The sequence below is a fragment of the Neolamprologus multifasciatus genome, chromosome 23 (assembly GCF_963576455.1).
Source record: "Neolamprologus multifasciatus chromosome 23, fNeoMul1.2, whole genome shotgun sequence".
NCBI lineage: Eukaryota > Metazoa > Chordata > Actinopteri > Cichliformes > Cichlidae > Neolamprologus > Neolamprologus multifasciatus.
This window is the reverse complement of record NC_140460.1, coordinates 1,303,961-1,319,768: the sequence shown is the minus strand read 5'-3', so window position 1 is coordinate 1,319,768 and position 15,808 is coordinate 1,303,961. Positions and strand designations below refer to the sequence as shown.

The following is a 15,808-nucleotide window of genomic DNA, read 5'->3' as shown; positions in this document are numbered from 1 at the left end:
AGTTCGAACTGAGCATCAGAATGAGGCTACCTGAGTAATGTTGCTGACCATGTCTGTCCACTGTGTCACAAATCATCTCAAACTAGTATCTTGTACATGACGGTAAGTTCACTGTCTTCAAATGGCCTCCGCAGTCAAAGGAACGAGTAAAGTAAGGGATTACTATTGCAAAAACGGTAATTACATTACCGTTACTTTCCCGTAGGAACGCGGCGTTACTGCGTTACTAAAACCGTGATTTTTTTTTGCGAGAATGTCTCATGACAGTGACGTAAGCGAGTGCGACGTTCGTGACAACAGCTGTGTGCAGATCAACAATGGATCATATATCGAGTGCAGAGAGAGTATGAGCGTGCAGCGTTTAAAGCGTGGAAGTACTGACCTTACTTTGAGTTTGATTCCATAAAAAGTGACAAAAACATTAGTGTCCGTTGTGCGTGGGAAGAAAACTTCTTTTTACAGAGAAAAAACCCCTAAACTTCCAAACAAGCACCGAGTAGCTACGACGTAATGGGAAACTCACAGAGAAACTCGCGGATTCTTCCACTGACCGCTGCACACCTGCACCAGGGTAACCCTCCGCCTACCCCACTCCTGCTTTACAGGTGAAAATAGAGCAACAGGACCGCTAGTCTTTGACTTTATTTATTTTCTGCTGTGTTTTACTTGCATCTATTTGAAAGACTGAGTGTAAACACACAAAATATTTTATTTTATGTGCTGGAATGTGCAGAAAATAGGTTTAAATGTTAAACTAATTTCTTCCAGTCAGAGAATGTTGCAGATAATTACATTTTTGCTTGATGCATAAAGTTAAAAGATTAAAACTAATAAATAATAAAAGTTTTAAAAGGAGACTTTTCCATTTGATTACATTTTGTTTGATGATTATGCAGAAAAAGTAGAATTGGGCTGAAAGATCTATCACTTTATCACCTATTCAGGTTGTAAATCGTGTCTTTAAAAAGTAACTAAGTAACTAAGTAATTAATTACTTTTGAAAATAAGTAATCAGTAAAGTAACGGGATTACTTTTGGGGGAAGTAATCAGTAATTAGTTACTGATTACTTTTTTCAAGTAACTTGACCAACACTGGACCAGAATATAACAGGAATGTTTCCAGTGGAAATCAGAGCCACGAAGAAATACGGCAGATCTGACAAGGTGTACCTAATAAAGTGTCAGATGAATGTAGTCACGACATCTGCCGTTAACACCAAACATCAGCGGCCGCATCACGACGTGCACAGTGTGATCTCTTCCTGTATTCAGCCCACTGTGGGTCCAGATGTTCATAACAGCGTAAAACCATCACACATGACTCTGTTTCAGATCGATACGATCGCAGACATCAGCACCATGAATACATAAATACCAAAACATTGCAGTTGTAGCCACAGTGATCAATCACACAGATGTAAGAAACAAATGAGACAGTTTTCCTGTGTTGGTTGTTTGTTTTTTAACTAAGAGGAAGAAATTGGAAAGTTTTCTCGCCACAGGGCGACTCAGCTCCACAGCAGCTGCTCAGAACTAATAAAAGCACCAAATTAACCCTGACGCCTGTAGAGTCACACACACACACACACATACATATAAAAGCACCGACGTGCTGCTGTGTTGTTTTCCTCCCACTGTGTGAGTGTGTGTGTAAAGTCGGGAATACGAGCTTCCATCACGAGTGAAATTATTCGACGTCGACTTAATGTTCCCTTCCTCCATCCGTGCTGTGTTTGCTGTGAGTGAACTGTTTGTCTAAAGCAAAGAGTCGAAGCTATTTGTGCGAGCGGGGGGAATGACTGAATAATTTCTCGGCTCTCCCGCCAGCGGCGTCTGATGTCCCAAAAGTGGAAACAATGTTTACCCGGACTCTCTAAACTGGGCCGTTTACACACCGCTGTAGATTCAACAGCTTCCCCTGTTTGAAAGAGAAGAACCCTGTGTGTGATTTCCCTCCTGAAGCAAACACTCGACAGCCCTGTGCAAATGCATGCTGGTTTATTTATCCTGTTATTGTATTATTTTGGGGCCGGGAGGAGGTCTGGATGAGGAGGTGCAGGGGGGGGGGGGGCGGGGGTCGTCCAGCTGAAGCCTTCCATTTATTTCTGTTCTTAAATATTGTTTTATGGGTTTTACACTTGGCTGTCAGACGACGTTAGCGTGTCTCCTGCCGTGCCTAACATCTGTTCACGCTACACCGGGAGGACGCGTGTTGGCTCCGGAGACATAGAAAACACGTCCACGGAGACGTGAGCAGACGTGAGACTGTGCTGCTGCCTCGTGTAAAACAAAATGTTACTGCAGTGTGAAAAAGACAGTTGTCGACATGTTTGCTATCATGCTTTCGTGTAAGAGCACAAAACGAGTGCAAAGTTTAATCGGGGGGTTGCCTCATGAATCACAGCCTGCTGAGGCAGAGCGGGCCTCAAACAGCGCCTAGAGAAATTCAGTTTACACACGCCTAATTATTGTAGTCTGGATTTAATATGTCTGGATTACAAAACAAATAATCTTACTGGATTTATGACAAAGTTTTGAAAATGAACAGCTCGTTTATTATTATGTTAATTTGTCCAAGCAGAGATTCTTCATTTGCATCTTAACTGACTCATTTCATCTGCTGCGGTTCTGTAAAGAAGCGTGACAGCAACAGTTTCTAACTGTAACAGCAAGAGCCGTGTTTAAGTACTTATTCTTACTTCTACACTGGAGGATATATACAATCAGCGGCCACTTTGTTAGGTACACCTGCTCAACTCCTCATTAACGCAAATTTCTAATCAGCCAACCGCGTGGCAGCACGTTAGTGCATTTAGACATAGAGGCGTGGCCAAGACGACCTGCTGAAGTTCAAACTGAACATCAAAATCAGGAAAAAGGTTCATTTAAAAGTCTCGTGGTCGTTGGTGCCAGACGGGCTGATCTAAGTATTTCATTCATCCCGCTTTCTATATGCTTGTGAGCATTGCCACAGTGTGTAATATACTATATAAAATATACTATACATAAAACTCTATAACAAAAGTTATAACTACAGCAGTATAGACAGTTTTAAAAGGGCTGTGGTACATATGTAGGCTGCCAGTGTGTTATTAGATCCCAGACAGGAAATACAAACATTGCTGTGGAGAAAATGTGGACACACTGGGGAAGTAACTGCAGTGTGTTTTATAGGAAACGTGTCCGTTTATCAGCTTTCATCTTAATGAAGGATGTTATCACGTTCAGTATCTGTGCAGCGAAAGAATAAGAATAATGAGCCAGCAGCTAATGCTCCTCTTAAACTGCTGCATGTGTTTGGAAAGACAAAATGTGCCCTTTGACCTCACCCCTTCACACCTGAATGTGACATCCTTGGCCAAACATTCAGGGCTACAGCCAGGTGGTTAAAAAATAATAAATACAGATGTCAGCCTCGTTCTGATTGTTGGGCTTTTCTGTAGGATCTTTACCTTCCAGTACAAAGCGCCTTGTAATTTGCTGCTATATAAATTCAATTTAATTAAAGTTCTGGACGCATCTGATTAATTTGGCCTCCACATATTAATATTTCTGCACATGAAATACTTCAAAGTAACTCAGCAGCAGAAACAGCAACATGTTGCTTAAACACTAATTGTTCTGCATAAGTAATCTAAGTTATATAAAATAACCCAGCATCAGATCGTCAGACATTTTACCAATGATTGCACCAACTAATGACCCCTTTTTAAAAATTATAGATGACATACTGCAGGCTTAACTATTTTGCCTTCCAGGATTTCAATCACTTTGCACAAAGAATTTGTAAACTGGCAGATAAATGCAGCAGAGTGTAGAATTAAAAAGGTTGTAGTGGTGTAATGCTACAAATTAGCATATAAATAAGAACAGGCTTAAATGGAAGAGCAGCACACCGGCTGCATGATGGGGGATGAGCAGCCTCTATTATCTGAGGAGGCTGAGATCATTCAGTGATCATTTTCTGCCACTCGGTTTGTGGTGATCACGGCATACTTTGCTGTGGTCTGCCGGGGGGGCTTCATCTGAGCTTTAGACACACACAAGCACCAATAAGCTGATGAAGGCCGACTCTGTGATGGGCTATAATAACAATAAGTAAAATAAAATGCTAAAATTAAATTATTTTTTCATGTTTAAATAATAATAATAATAATAATAATAATAATAATAATAATACCCTTAGTATCCCTTAAACATAAAGTACTGTGTAAAATTGGTTAAACTACAGCGACACCGTGTGGCCAACACGGTCAGCGTCTCCATTAAACTAACTTTATTCAGTCAACATTTAACACAGTTATTATTATTATTATTATTATTATTATTATTATTATTATTATTATTATTATTATTATTATTATTATTATTATTATTATCTGTCAGTCACGCGCGGTGATGTGACTCGTAGCCCTTTTGTTTTACAGCGTTCGTGACGTGGAGTGTGACGACACTCACAGTGGACGGGACACCGGAGGCGCTGCTCGCACCAGCTGCAGGTCAGAGGAGGAAAACATGGCTCGTCAAAGTAACACCTGCGCCGGTAATCTGGCGTTTCTGTTTGCGCTCGCGCTGATTGCAGCGCGTGTCCCGGCGGAGGCGTCCGAGGAGCAGGCGAAGACGGTGGAGTTCAACGTGAAACCGGGAGGAGTCGTGCACACCTTCTCCGAGGGCATTGTAAGTGCCTCCGCCGAGCGGTGTCTTTATTTCTCGCTGTAAAACTCCCGCTTTAAAACGAGCCCTCGTGCAGGGAAACACGGAGCTACCGATAAATCCTGAATCGTAAAATTAAATTTTACGTGGATTAAATTTGAATTCAAGTAAATTCACCGCGCAGCTCACTGTAACCCACTCCAATGTGATCTATCAGTCAGTTATTAACACATTAATAACTAAATTAATTATTATTGAGCAGCTGAGGTCTGCTTCTCTTATTACAGTCGGACATAATCGATGTTATAAACAACAAAAGAGGAAAACTACAATCTGCTCGGCAGCTATAGTCGCTGTCTGATGACGACACAGCCTGTGAGGGGCTGACACGTCGCTGTCACAATGGCGCTTTTGATTGGTTGAGAGTTTCTTTTCTTTTAACTTAAAGACTGCTCACTTTAAATTGTAAAAACAACTTTTGTGTGATTGTTAAACTAACGATTGAACTAATTATTTAATGAATTAATGTTTTTCTTTTTTGATTAATCAAAGAAAAGCTGACTTGTCGTTGGTCACAGCACGTAAAGCTCAGGTGTCCCTGATAGCTTCAGCGGTGACAAAGAAAACCATTACGTGTCTCTAATATTCTGACGTGGGAGGTGTTTGCAAAGTCGCAGTTTAAAAAAGTCAAAGTCATCTTACAAGCTGTTACATTACATTATTATTTTAAATAAAAGAAATTATTTTAAATTAAAGAAACACGCTGACTCGTCCAGCTGCAGCTTGACTTATTATTTGTTATTTCCTCATTGTCGATGGCAGAGGTGTGACTCTGACTCACTTTCATGCTCTAAACCAGGAATATCAGACTCTGCGTCGTTGGCCACAAACAGCCCACTTTAATCTCAAGTGGACCAGAGTCCAGAGCAGTGGAATTCCCCTTCTCTGTCAGTGGACCGAAGATTAACTGCACATTTATTCCCACAGATATCTGAATATAAGAAGTGCAAATACAACCTTACCTCTCATTTCTTTCTACGTAATAGACAAATGCTGCTGTAGTAAATGAGAGGAATCTGTCAGCGAGATTTAAGAAATAAAGGTGTAAACTAATTCTGTACTACAAAGTGAAAAAACTGGAATTTTTCTTTCATTTCATTTTTTCAATCTGTTACTCAATTACTTTAGTATAGTATGAATGGTCCAGAGGAAGGCCTTCATCAGTAGGAAATGTTGCAGTTAGATGTCCAAAACATTGCCCTCATTCACATTTTCCAAAGCTTCATGCACATCTTATCTCCACATCAGGAAGCCCTGTTTAGCTCATTTAGGTCATTTCAGGACCAATTAAATATATTTAAAACTACTTTCAGTTTGGCTCAGTACACATTGGATTTCCCAGATTCCTGACCCAACGCCAGACAGTTTGTGATTCCTCCTGGTATCAAACCAAGGGCCTTTTTCTACGTTAGGTGAATATGTTAACCACTACGTTACGGAGCCATTCAGTCTATGTGATGCTGGAAAGCTTAATATGAATGAACTATTCAAGCTGAAACTGGTGAAAGCTGGTACTAATATGGCAGAAAATAACCACAGGCGTGTCTGTCGTGCTACGCTGAAATCTGAATAGAGAGAAATTGTTTTTTTAGCAGTACCCAGTTTAATTCTAAACATCTGTACCAGGTCACGTAGACCAGACTTTAAACGGCGTTCGTTTAAATGATGATCAACAAGCAAAAGAAACATCCAAAATAAAAAAGACCAGCGGTAATTTCTTATGGCTCAACTCTTTCCCCCATAAACAACATCTGACACGCTCTAGCATTAAGAAACGTTTTGAGACCTCAGTACAAAATAAAGAAATAGTTTCTGGGCTTTTCTAAGGGGAGCTGTTTGGCAGAGACCACCCTCGCTGACCTCCACAGACAGAACAGAGCTTCTTGGGTTCCTCCTAAAGAGTAAAGTGTTAGTGTTCAGGGTATTACTGGAAAGGATGTGAGTGTATATGCAACCATATTCTGTCTTTATTTCTATGTAAGGTTAAACTGAAACGTGAGTGAGATCAGTGGAACAAAGAGTTTCTTGTTTTACAGGAAAGCTTTGTAGGTAAATCCAAAACACGGCACTAACACCTGGTTTCATTCTCCTTCTGCAGGGGGAGTATGAATGCTCTTTCACGTACGCCTCCCAAGGAGGAACCAACGAGGTGAGCGCCTCCCTGTCTCTCACTGTGCGTCTCCAGCCTCACATCACTGATTACTGCGGTCTTTATGCTAAAATATTGTCCCTGTTTTCTGTAACGCAGCAATGGCTGATGAGTGTGGGCCTGACTGATGACAACAGACTGTTCTCCTGCTCTGTGTGGAGGTGAGACACAGATTTTAGAGGACGCTGCACTGACGTGCATTGGCTTAATGGAGGCTGCACAACTACTGCTTACCTCACCTTAACCTTAAAGCCTGCCTTCACCCTAAAATGTCCCCATAAGGAAGTCGGGCCCCATGTTGTGATTGTGTAACCAGATTTAGGTCAACACTCACAGGCCAATGAGCAGCCCGCGGAGGTACTCTTCTTCAGTTTGGTGACCCCGACGTTAAGAGCACCGCTAATGTGTGCGTCCGCTGAGTCACCTTATTGATTTTGCTTAATCGTGACAGTGGCGGTAGAGACTAGAAGGGGAAACAACACAGCAAACTTCTAACCTCTGATTGAAATGAATTTATGCAAACGCGTAACACTGACAGCAAATATTTCCTTTTCATTCCCGCCAGGCCTCAGGGGAAGTCGTACCTGTTTTTCACTCAGTTCAAAGCTGAACTGACGGGAACCAAAATCGAGTATGCCAACGCGTATGTAAGTACAAAGAAACTGTTAGTTGAGCTGTTAGTGGGCCTGTGTTCATTCATTTGTTTTTGAGTTGTCAAATTATCCCAGTGCTCAACATGGACAAAGCTGAAAAACTTTGTGATTGCTGGATTTTTTTTTCTTTGTGCTGCTGAGTTTGTTATTTATTACTGTCAGTGGGCTGATCCATTTCCAGAGGAGGGCTGTCCTTCAGTGATGCTTTTAAAACCAGGATCAATATTCATTCCACATGATTCTTTTAAAAGCTGGCTGGAGTTCGCCTGCAGGTCTGTGGTTGCTTCACTGTTTTTCGGGCTGGTCCTTGAAGATGCAAACTATTGAAGGATGTCCACAAGGAGTCTCGCGTCCATCCTCTCATGGCCCAAAGCAGAACAACACTGTGTTAGCTGATTCCAGAACAGCGCTCCACTGACTTTCTGTCAGAATTACTACTAATAAATAAACTCTTTCACTAATCTAGCCCAGCCTGCATAGATGGTAACTAGGGCTGCCACGATTAGTCGACTATCAAAATCGTCGACGACTGATTTAATAGTCGACGCGTCGTTTGAAGCTTTGTAAGATCACAAAAGACGCAGGAATAAGTAGTAGGATTTAAGAGTGTAATAACGGACTGAAACAGAAGATGGCAGCACTGCATGTACAAGGATGCCAGCTGCCTTTAAACCGCGAAGAAGAAGAAACTGTGTCCCAGAATTCATAGCGCAGCCCAGCTCAGTTTCCAACAATGGTGGCAGCTAGTTAGTTTTAATATTACTCTTATTATTCTTTCTGGGTCACAAAACAAACGTTTAACATATTTTCAGGCGAGAATGTAGCTGTGTAAACCTCAAATATCTGCTCAGTTTATCAAGACACCACATATTTTCAAAAGCACTCCGACGTTTTCGGAGACGTCTGTTAGCCACTAGCTCGATAGCTAGCCGGGGGCTAGGCTAACTAGAGCCGTGAGAACACCGGACTCCCGCAAATCGTTTTTAAACCCACCACCGTCTTTCGCTACTCATGTTAAATATATATAAGTCACTTAGATAACTTCAAAATGTTATTGTTTGGTTTTTTTTTAGTATTTTATTTGTTCCTGAGTAAATCGGTTTGGCTGAGATTAAAGTTATAGTTTTTACACAGCTGAATAAACATCAAGCAGACAGCTGATTATCAGAAGTGTGAGATGCTCGAGAATTTACTCAGGTGTCCTGTTATATTTTAGATAGCAAGGAGTTTATTAAACTTCAACGAAACAATCTGCAGATTTCATTAAAATTTAATAAACTGTAGTCTTTATTTTTAGTTAGCACATACCTTAAACACTTAAAGTTGTAAGCTAATGATAGTTATATAAGAGCAGATGCTGCTGGTGCAAAAAGCTGCATGTTTTACGTCCAATGGATGATGATCTGATTAGTCGACTAATCGCAAAAATAATCGGTGACTAGTCGACTATCAAAATAATCATTTGTGGCAGCCCTAATGGTAACTAATGGTTACAGGCTAACAGCATATTAGAGGGCTATCCTCACTGTTGGACATGCCCAAAACACTTCACCTAGGAGGCGTCCTAATCAAATGGCCGAACCACCTCAGCTGGCTCCTTACGACGTCAGCTTGATTCTGAGCTCCTTGCAAATGACCGAGCTCCTCATCCCCTCTCCGAGCCGGAGCCCAGGCACCATCCGCAGTAATGCAGACGCTGCACCAAATCTCCTGCCAATCATGAATTTGCACCAAGAGTTTCTGCCGTCATGTTCACTGTGTTTCTGTCTAAAGAGCCTGAGGTTTCTCAGACACGTGAATATCTCCAGTCAGGGATTCATTTTCCTGACATCACATGAAAGCGCTGTAAGCTCATTCAGCCTGGATTCATCTGGTTTCTTTTTCAAATTCAAGATGAGTCACGCTTAAAGCCAGTGGTTCAGTGCAGGTCTTTCTTCCTTGCACTGAAGTAGGGATGGGCGATATGGCCTAAAATCCATATTGCGATTTAATTTGAAGCACGTGGGGTAACGATATATATCGCGATATATTATTTTCTTCTGTATAACATATTTTCCACACTATAAGGCGCACTTAAAATCCTTTAATTTTCTCAAAAATCGACTGTGCCTTATGTATGAATTCTGGTTGTGCTTACTGACCTCGAACCGATTTTGGCAGAAATCTGTTAAAAAAGGTTTTGATGGATTGTCAGAGCATTTCGGCTGCCGTAGTGAGGAGCTTCGGAGTAATCTGGGTCCAAAACTCCGTCCGTTTCAGGTCCAAAAGTCAAACGAACACTGAGAGTTAAAAACGGTCTAAATTCTTTCATATTTAATAAAACCATCAGCGTTGCTGCTTTACCAGGTGTAACAATTACGTTTTACACCCATGCATCCATGAAAACAGAATTTATTAAATTTAACGGAGTTACAAGTTAGCTCGCTAGTTTCCGCCTAAACATTTCATACCATGTTCTGACTGAGAGATTTCTGAAACAAATTCAAACGTACAGCTCTGCTGTTACTTCCAACATAAATGAAGACAGAAAACTAAACAGCAGTGGCGTTTGTAGGGTTACTGAAGTTGGACTAGCTGGTATATAATGTTGTGCTACGTGATTGCTAGCGACACAGCTATGTTAGCATAACATTAGCACAGTGAAGCTGGAGGATGAACGCCAACTTTTTTTCCACTCGATAAAAGTTAATGTGAGGGATTCTGGTGGTCAGGGACAAATGCAATCGCATAGCAGGATGCTGTACACGGGCCAAACTTCAGTCAGGAGAACAACTGAGATTATTCATCCACAATACGAGGTTAGTTATTAATATACTGCAACAACATGGGAATAGAGCAGCTGCGAGAGAATTCAGCATTAATGAATCAATGTTACGGAAGTGGAGGAAGCGCAGTTTTTGGCTTTCCCCATATTTCAACAGTGCTTCATCTCTTTGCTATGACTGTCGCCCGGCATAATTTGCAGATGATAATGGTTTTAGCCGCTGCTATGCTTTTGACCAAAACAGGCACAGCTCGATGACCTCATCAACATGCGCTATCGCGATAGAGCGATATAGTCAAAATCTCTATCGTTGGCCAAATTTATATCGTTTCTATCGTATATCGTTTCTATCGCCCACCCCTACACTGAAGTTTGCCTGTTGGTAGTCAAACTGCACCACAACCTGTGCAGCGTAGTTGCGATACTGTCGGTGCAACACATCATAACCCCTCACAGACTTTTCCCCTTTCTGCGGTTGGTTTGACAGGACAAACAAAAACTTTCTGCTTTGTATTGCCTCACTGTTCCAGGCGCCCCTTCAGTGCAGAGATTAAAGCTTCATCAGCACAGTTGTCAGGAAAAACAAGGCGAAACTCTGTTGACGAGCATTTCTGCATAGCCTGCAAATAATAAAACATCCACCTTTATACCAGCAACACATTCATCAGCCTCTGGGACCAAATCTGAGGCAGACGTTTGTGTGCAGCAGCTTCTTATATACTTTTTCTCCAGCACGTAGGGGCTGTAAGATCGTAACAGCTGTCGCCATTTGCACTTTTATCTCGTGTCGTGTGACAAATGGAGAAAAAATCTCAGAGCTGTATTTAATTAAACAGTTTGATAATGACGCTTGCGCCTCATTCCTGGATATGTAAATGTCAGAGCGTGTGCCACGTCTCCGCACGAACGAGGATTATTGTAAGTCTGACATTTAATGATTTGTGAACAGGATGAGCTGCCTTCAGACTTTTGTCTCAAAGAGAAAGAAGCAGCAGCTTACCTTTTAATATTCATTTAGTTCATAATATCTGAAAAGTATTTAAAAAACTTCCATCTCGCAGCCCAAGAGTACGTCTTCAAGTTTCTCGGTGTGATCGAATGGCTGTCCAAAGCATTTCACGGTTAATTTTTCAGTGATTATAAAATACAGCAAAGCTGCCAGTTCCCACATTTGAAAAGCTGGAAGCAGATAATGTTTTGCAGTGTTCTGTGATTTATCACCTATCGAATATGTTTGATTAACTGCTCAACTTTAAATGTTGGCACACGAGCCTTCTGCAAAAAGGGGCGGCACTGGGTCCCTCTACTTAGAAATCAATGAAAAGCGAATGCATAATATGTTGCTTTACTACAACGATGGCGCCCGTTACATAAGGTGTGCCCCCAGACACAAAGTCGATAAAGATGCAGCTGCGGGATTTTGTAGCTTGAGGACTTGTACCCGACCATAAGCTAGACATGGGGGGGTTGGACATTTCATCTTCCCTCCACTTGTATACAACAAACCCATAATGTGCCCTTGACAAACTAACACAAGTCGAGTAAGTCGAAGTAGCACGAAAACTTTATTTCTTCTTGACGTCACACTCGGAGTCGAGTCTGTGCACTTCAATGTCTCGTGGAAGGTTAATGTCCGCGCCCGGTCTGAGCTCAGCCACTTTACGGCGGTCTGCCTGTCTGATGTGGTCGTCTGTGAAGTGGAGCGCACCTCGACACGCCTCCTTCCCACAGCAAGGACAGTCCTGACACTTTCTGTCATTAGTGCGAGCGCATGTTTCCTCCTCCCGCTCAGGCTCCGTGCCCTGCAAGCCAAAGACGAACACACAGGGAAAAAAAACTCAACTTCCCTAAATGATGAGACCAAAATAACTTTGCACACACAAACAAACACACCTGCCACCCCCGCACAGCATTTCCTTGACCTTGCCGTCACGTCCTCCTACTGTCCCGGCCCGTCTGTTCCAAACAAAACTGTTGTCATCTGTGCCGCCTCTCATCCTGTTTCCCTCTCTGTTTCATTGTTTCTTTTTTGTCTCTCTTCCCCTGCTCTCCTCCTCCTCGTCTTCATCGTGGCTGCTGTTTGCGTTTCCAGTCTCAGTCGGCAGCAGGAGGACAGAGCGACGTGCCTTTGAAGCCAGAAGAATTCACCATCGGAGAATCAACAGGTGAGAAATTTATTGTGTTTCCAAGTGTTCAATCAACTCCCTCTGCTTGTCACATCAATCCCTTGCTCCTTCTCTCCGTCTGCCTCCCTCCCTCTCCATCACGCTGCAAGTACCCTGCTGATTTCCCTCTGAAGCATATGCTCCAGCTGTGAGTGGGTTGTCATTTGTCCCTGTAGCATTATTTCTTGTTATTCTGTTTCCGCGCAAACTGATGCTCCAGACTGTGATTAGCAGGATTTGACGAGTCGAGCTGACCAGCAATTTCCTGTGTCTTTTTCAGCAGATTAAACGCTACAGTTACAGATGCTGGAAAACACCTGCAGTCTGGATTTGTTTTGATAGACTGTTTAACAGTGGAGAGTGTATTAATTACAAACCTACGACCTTTAGCATCTATAGAGCAACTGAAGCTCGGACGTGCAGATAAAGACACGCTGGCATGTCCACCTACAGAAAAAGTCGTTTTTTTGCTTATGTTTGTGCCACATGGAGGCAGTGAGTGTTACAGCTGGTGATTTATTATAAGTGCTGTTTTATTTTAGGCTAGGACGTGTTTTAAGGTTATGGTTAGGCTCTTAATTTGTAAGGCTTTAATTAAATTGCTTGAAGTCCACTTATTACACATTTTCCTTTACATTTGTTTACAAGCTAACAGCTGCAACATGCATCAACTATTCAGGCCCTGAATCCAAAAATGTATTTTAATGTACGACTCCATCAAATTACAAAATAACTGATCATATTTAAGCTTTTAGAGTAAAGGTGGGCAATTAATTTTCCCAAGGGGCCACATGATACACTGGGACTGTTGTGTAGGGCCGCACCAATAAGCTGTGGCCCCCGGGGGAAATGAATTGCCCACCCCTGCTTTATGGGAACTGCTTGCCTGGAATAAAAATATGTTTAAATATCTCCCCAGTGTAATAAAGGTTCAATTATCATTTGCATTCATAAGCTAAGCTCACCACGCTGTTGTTTCTAGCTCTGCGTACAATAAACAGACAATGTGTTTTTTTTCTTTCCACTCTTCGAAAAAGCAAATAAGCATTTTTTTAGTGCATGTCTGAAAAATGCTGAAATAGAATTTTTCAAATACATAAAAGATAAAGATGCTGTTTGTGTTTAACAGGATCAGCAACGTTGCTGTTGGGCTCACTGCCTGCAGGTAGCAGGAATCTCATTTACACCAGCTCACCTGTAGGTGGAGCTCATCAAACCTACAGCTGTGATGTCCTGTTATTCTCCCTGTGCTTTGTTTGCAGCTGAATGATTGTTTTTGCTCTGTCGTCATCTGTGGCAGCATTTCATGCATTTCCTCTCTTTTTTAACCTCAAGTGACCCACAAGGATGGAAAGTTCAGCGCTCAACTCTCCAAACTGACCGTGATTGGACGGACACGAAAAGACGAGCTGTAGCCGGTCAGAAGTGAAGCGCTTCGACCAATCAGAGCATCCCGACGAGCTCCGACTCGAGCCTCTGCTTTTCCCTCAGTGATCGATGAAGGATGGATTTCTTCCTGAGTTACAACTAAAAATTGAAGAAGGATAAACTGGATTCTGCCCTGACAGCACTTTGTGTCGCTACAAAAGTTACCTGATACTTTGTTGCTACAGTGGATCGGAGCTACACGGGACAAATGGGATCAGCTGAATAAAAAACAACAACAACAACAAAATGCTTGCTCTGAGATAAAGTGCTTCCATAGTTGTTATTTTTCTTATGCTACAAGATTTACAAAGAATCGTTCTGATACACTGGGGATGTCTGTGACTGTATAGAGGATGTCTGGGGGCTTTGTGGAGTATAGATAACATATTTTGACTAGGGAAGGATTTATCCGTCTTATGTAATCCCGAGAGAAAAGTGAGTATTCCCCAATATCGTCACTGCACATAAACAATTTCCCCCGTCTGGCTCTGCTCTGAGCCGCTGCTGAGCGAACTGCCTCATTCTGTCTTCATCTCTCTCTGTTTATCCGTTCCAGATGATTGTAAGCACCACATTTGATTTGTTTTGTGCTCTCTCCCCCCCCCCCCCCCAGCCATAATGCAGCAGCTTTTAAACATGTTAAGAGGACACATGCATTCCCGCTTAAACACCGTCTCTGTAAATGTCTTCAAATCTTCATCATTCTGCAGCAGAAGATGCAAATCGTTCTAAAACAAATTCCCATTAAAAAATGGATCTAATTTGAGTTTATTGCAACAAGTTTTCCGTTACATTGTTAACCACAGAATACTAAAATGTAGGGCATGCACAGTTTGGATGATGCGAGGCAAAAGAGATGCCAGCAGGAGTCCTTCTCGAACCTTTACTTTCATCTTTCGGTGCCACATGTGTGGATCAGCGAGGATAATGTGCAGGTTTCACAAGGACTTCATTATTTCGTCCCCCACCCCTTCGTGACTCTCCCTGTTCTCTTATGTTGCAAGAACCTTTATCCCCCCGTCATTGAATCAGCCCTCTCAGATCCACGCCAGTCTGCAGAGGACGATTGATTTCAGATTTGAGGATTTTGCTGATTTGATTGTGTGGTTGTGTTACCTGTTATCTCTCTGCCTTGTTTGGCCCGGGATCGGTTTCCCTCGTCCGTCCCGAGGTGATCCTAAGGAACTGAGGAAATGCTTAGCAGGAGCGTTTCCCCTTTTCCTCGTTGTCACCGCTGATGTCGATGCGTCGTCTGGAAATAATCACCTCCAGATCCTGGCGTGACGGATTTGAAAACAAACAAACCCAATGTTACTTATTTTGTACATCTTTTCTTTTTCTACTTGTTGATTCTTCTGATTCGTGATGAAATGTGATGGGCGTCTCAATAAAGACATTATCTGGAGATAACTCGATGTTTGTGTCTTGTTAATGTCAGTCATGATCTCACTGGAGCTCCCACAGCTTGTTAGAGGGTAAACATAAAAAGAGGAAAGATTTGAGCGCCAGCATTGAGACAATAAATATTCGGAGCACTGTCAAAGCTGGGCAACAGTAAACATGGTGGAAAGCATTTTTATACCCCATCATATCCAGAGCAACAGTAATTTTAGTAGCAGCACTAATGCATTCCTAATTTAGACTCAGTTTATAAGCAGCATAAATACAGTGTACAGGACATCTGAGGCCCCGAGCAAAACTTGCAATTAAAATAAGCATTATAAGAAATTCTGCTTTAAAATGTATTCTGCTGGTGCAGTAAATTAACATATATTGTCCTCAGATAAATGTTGCCGTGAGATAAAGAGCTTCTATTGTTTCTTCTTTATTTCTGGGGAGAAAAGCTTTGGAGCGAGGCTCTTCTAAATCCACAGCCACATATGGGAATCTATAGAGCTCTGATCTTTATGGGTTTATAGAGATAGAAAGTCGGTG

General features: G+C 42.0%; 2 protein-coding genes across 4 annotated transcripts in view; one reads left to right on the top strand and one right to left on the bottom strand.

The window, feature by feature from the left end:
• Positions 1-4,449: 4,449 nt before the first annotated feature.
• mydgf (myeloid-derived growth factor) lies at positions 4,450-15,283 on the top strand. Its single transcript, XM_085152723.1, has 6 exons — positions 4,450-4,678; positions 6,813-6,863; positions 6,963-7,024; positions 7,429-7,510; positions 12,373-12,445; positions 13,781-15,283. Exons 1-6 carry the CDS (start codon positions 4,517-4,519, stop codon positions 13,858-13,860), a joined length of 510 nt encoding a protein of 169 aa, XP_085008849.1. The 5' UTR covers positions 4,450-4,516; the 3' UTR covers positions 13,861-15,283.
• The window catches only part of LOC146490625 (uncharacterized), a 28,053-nt gene continuing 18,552 nt past the window's right edge, over positions 6,308-15,808 (bottom strand). Inside the window, exons 3-4 of one of the 3 annotated variants that reach the window (XM_085152710.1) lie at positions 12,174-15,148; positions 6,308-12,082 (exon numbers count right to left, since the gene is read on the bottom strand). The gene's annotated coding sequence lies outside the window, so the exon portion shown is untranslated. The remainder of the gene's footprint in view (positions 12,083-12,173; positions 15,149-15,808) is intronic. The other 2 variants (XM_085152711.1, XM_085152709.1) reach the window with 2 other exon arrangements.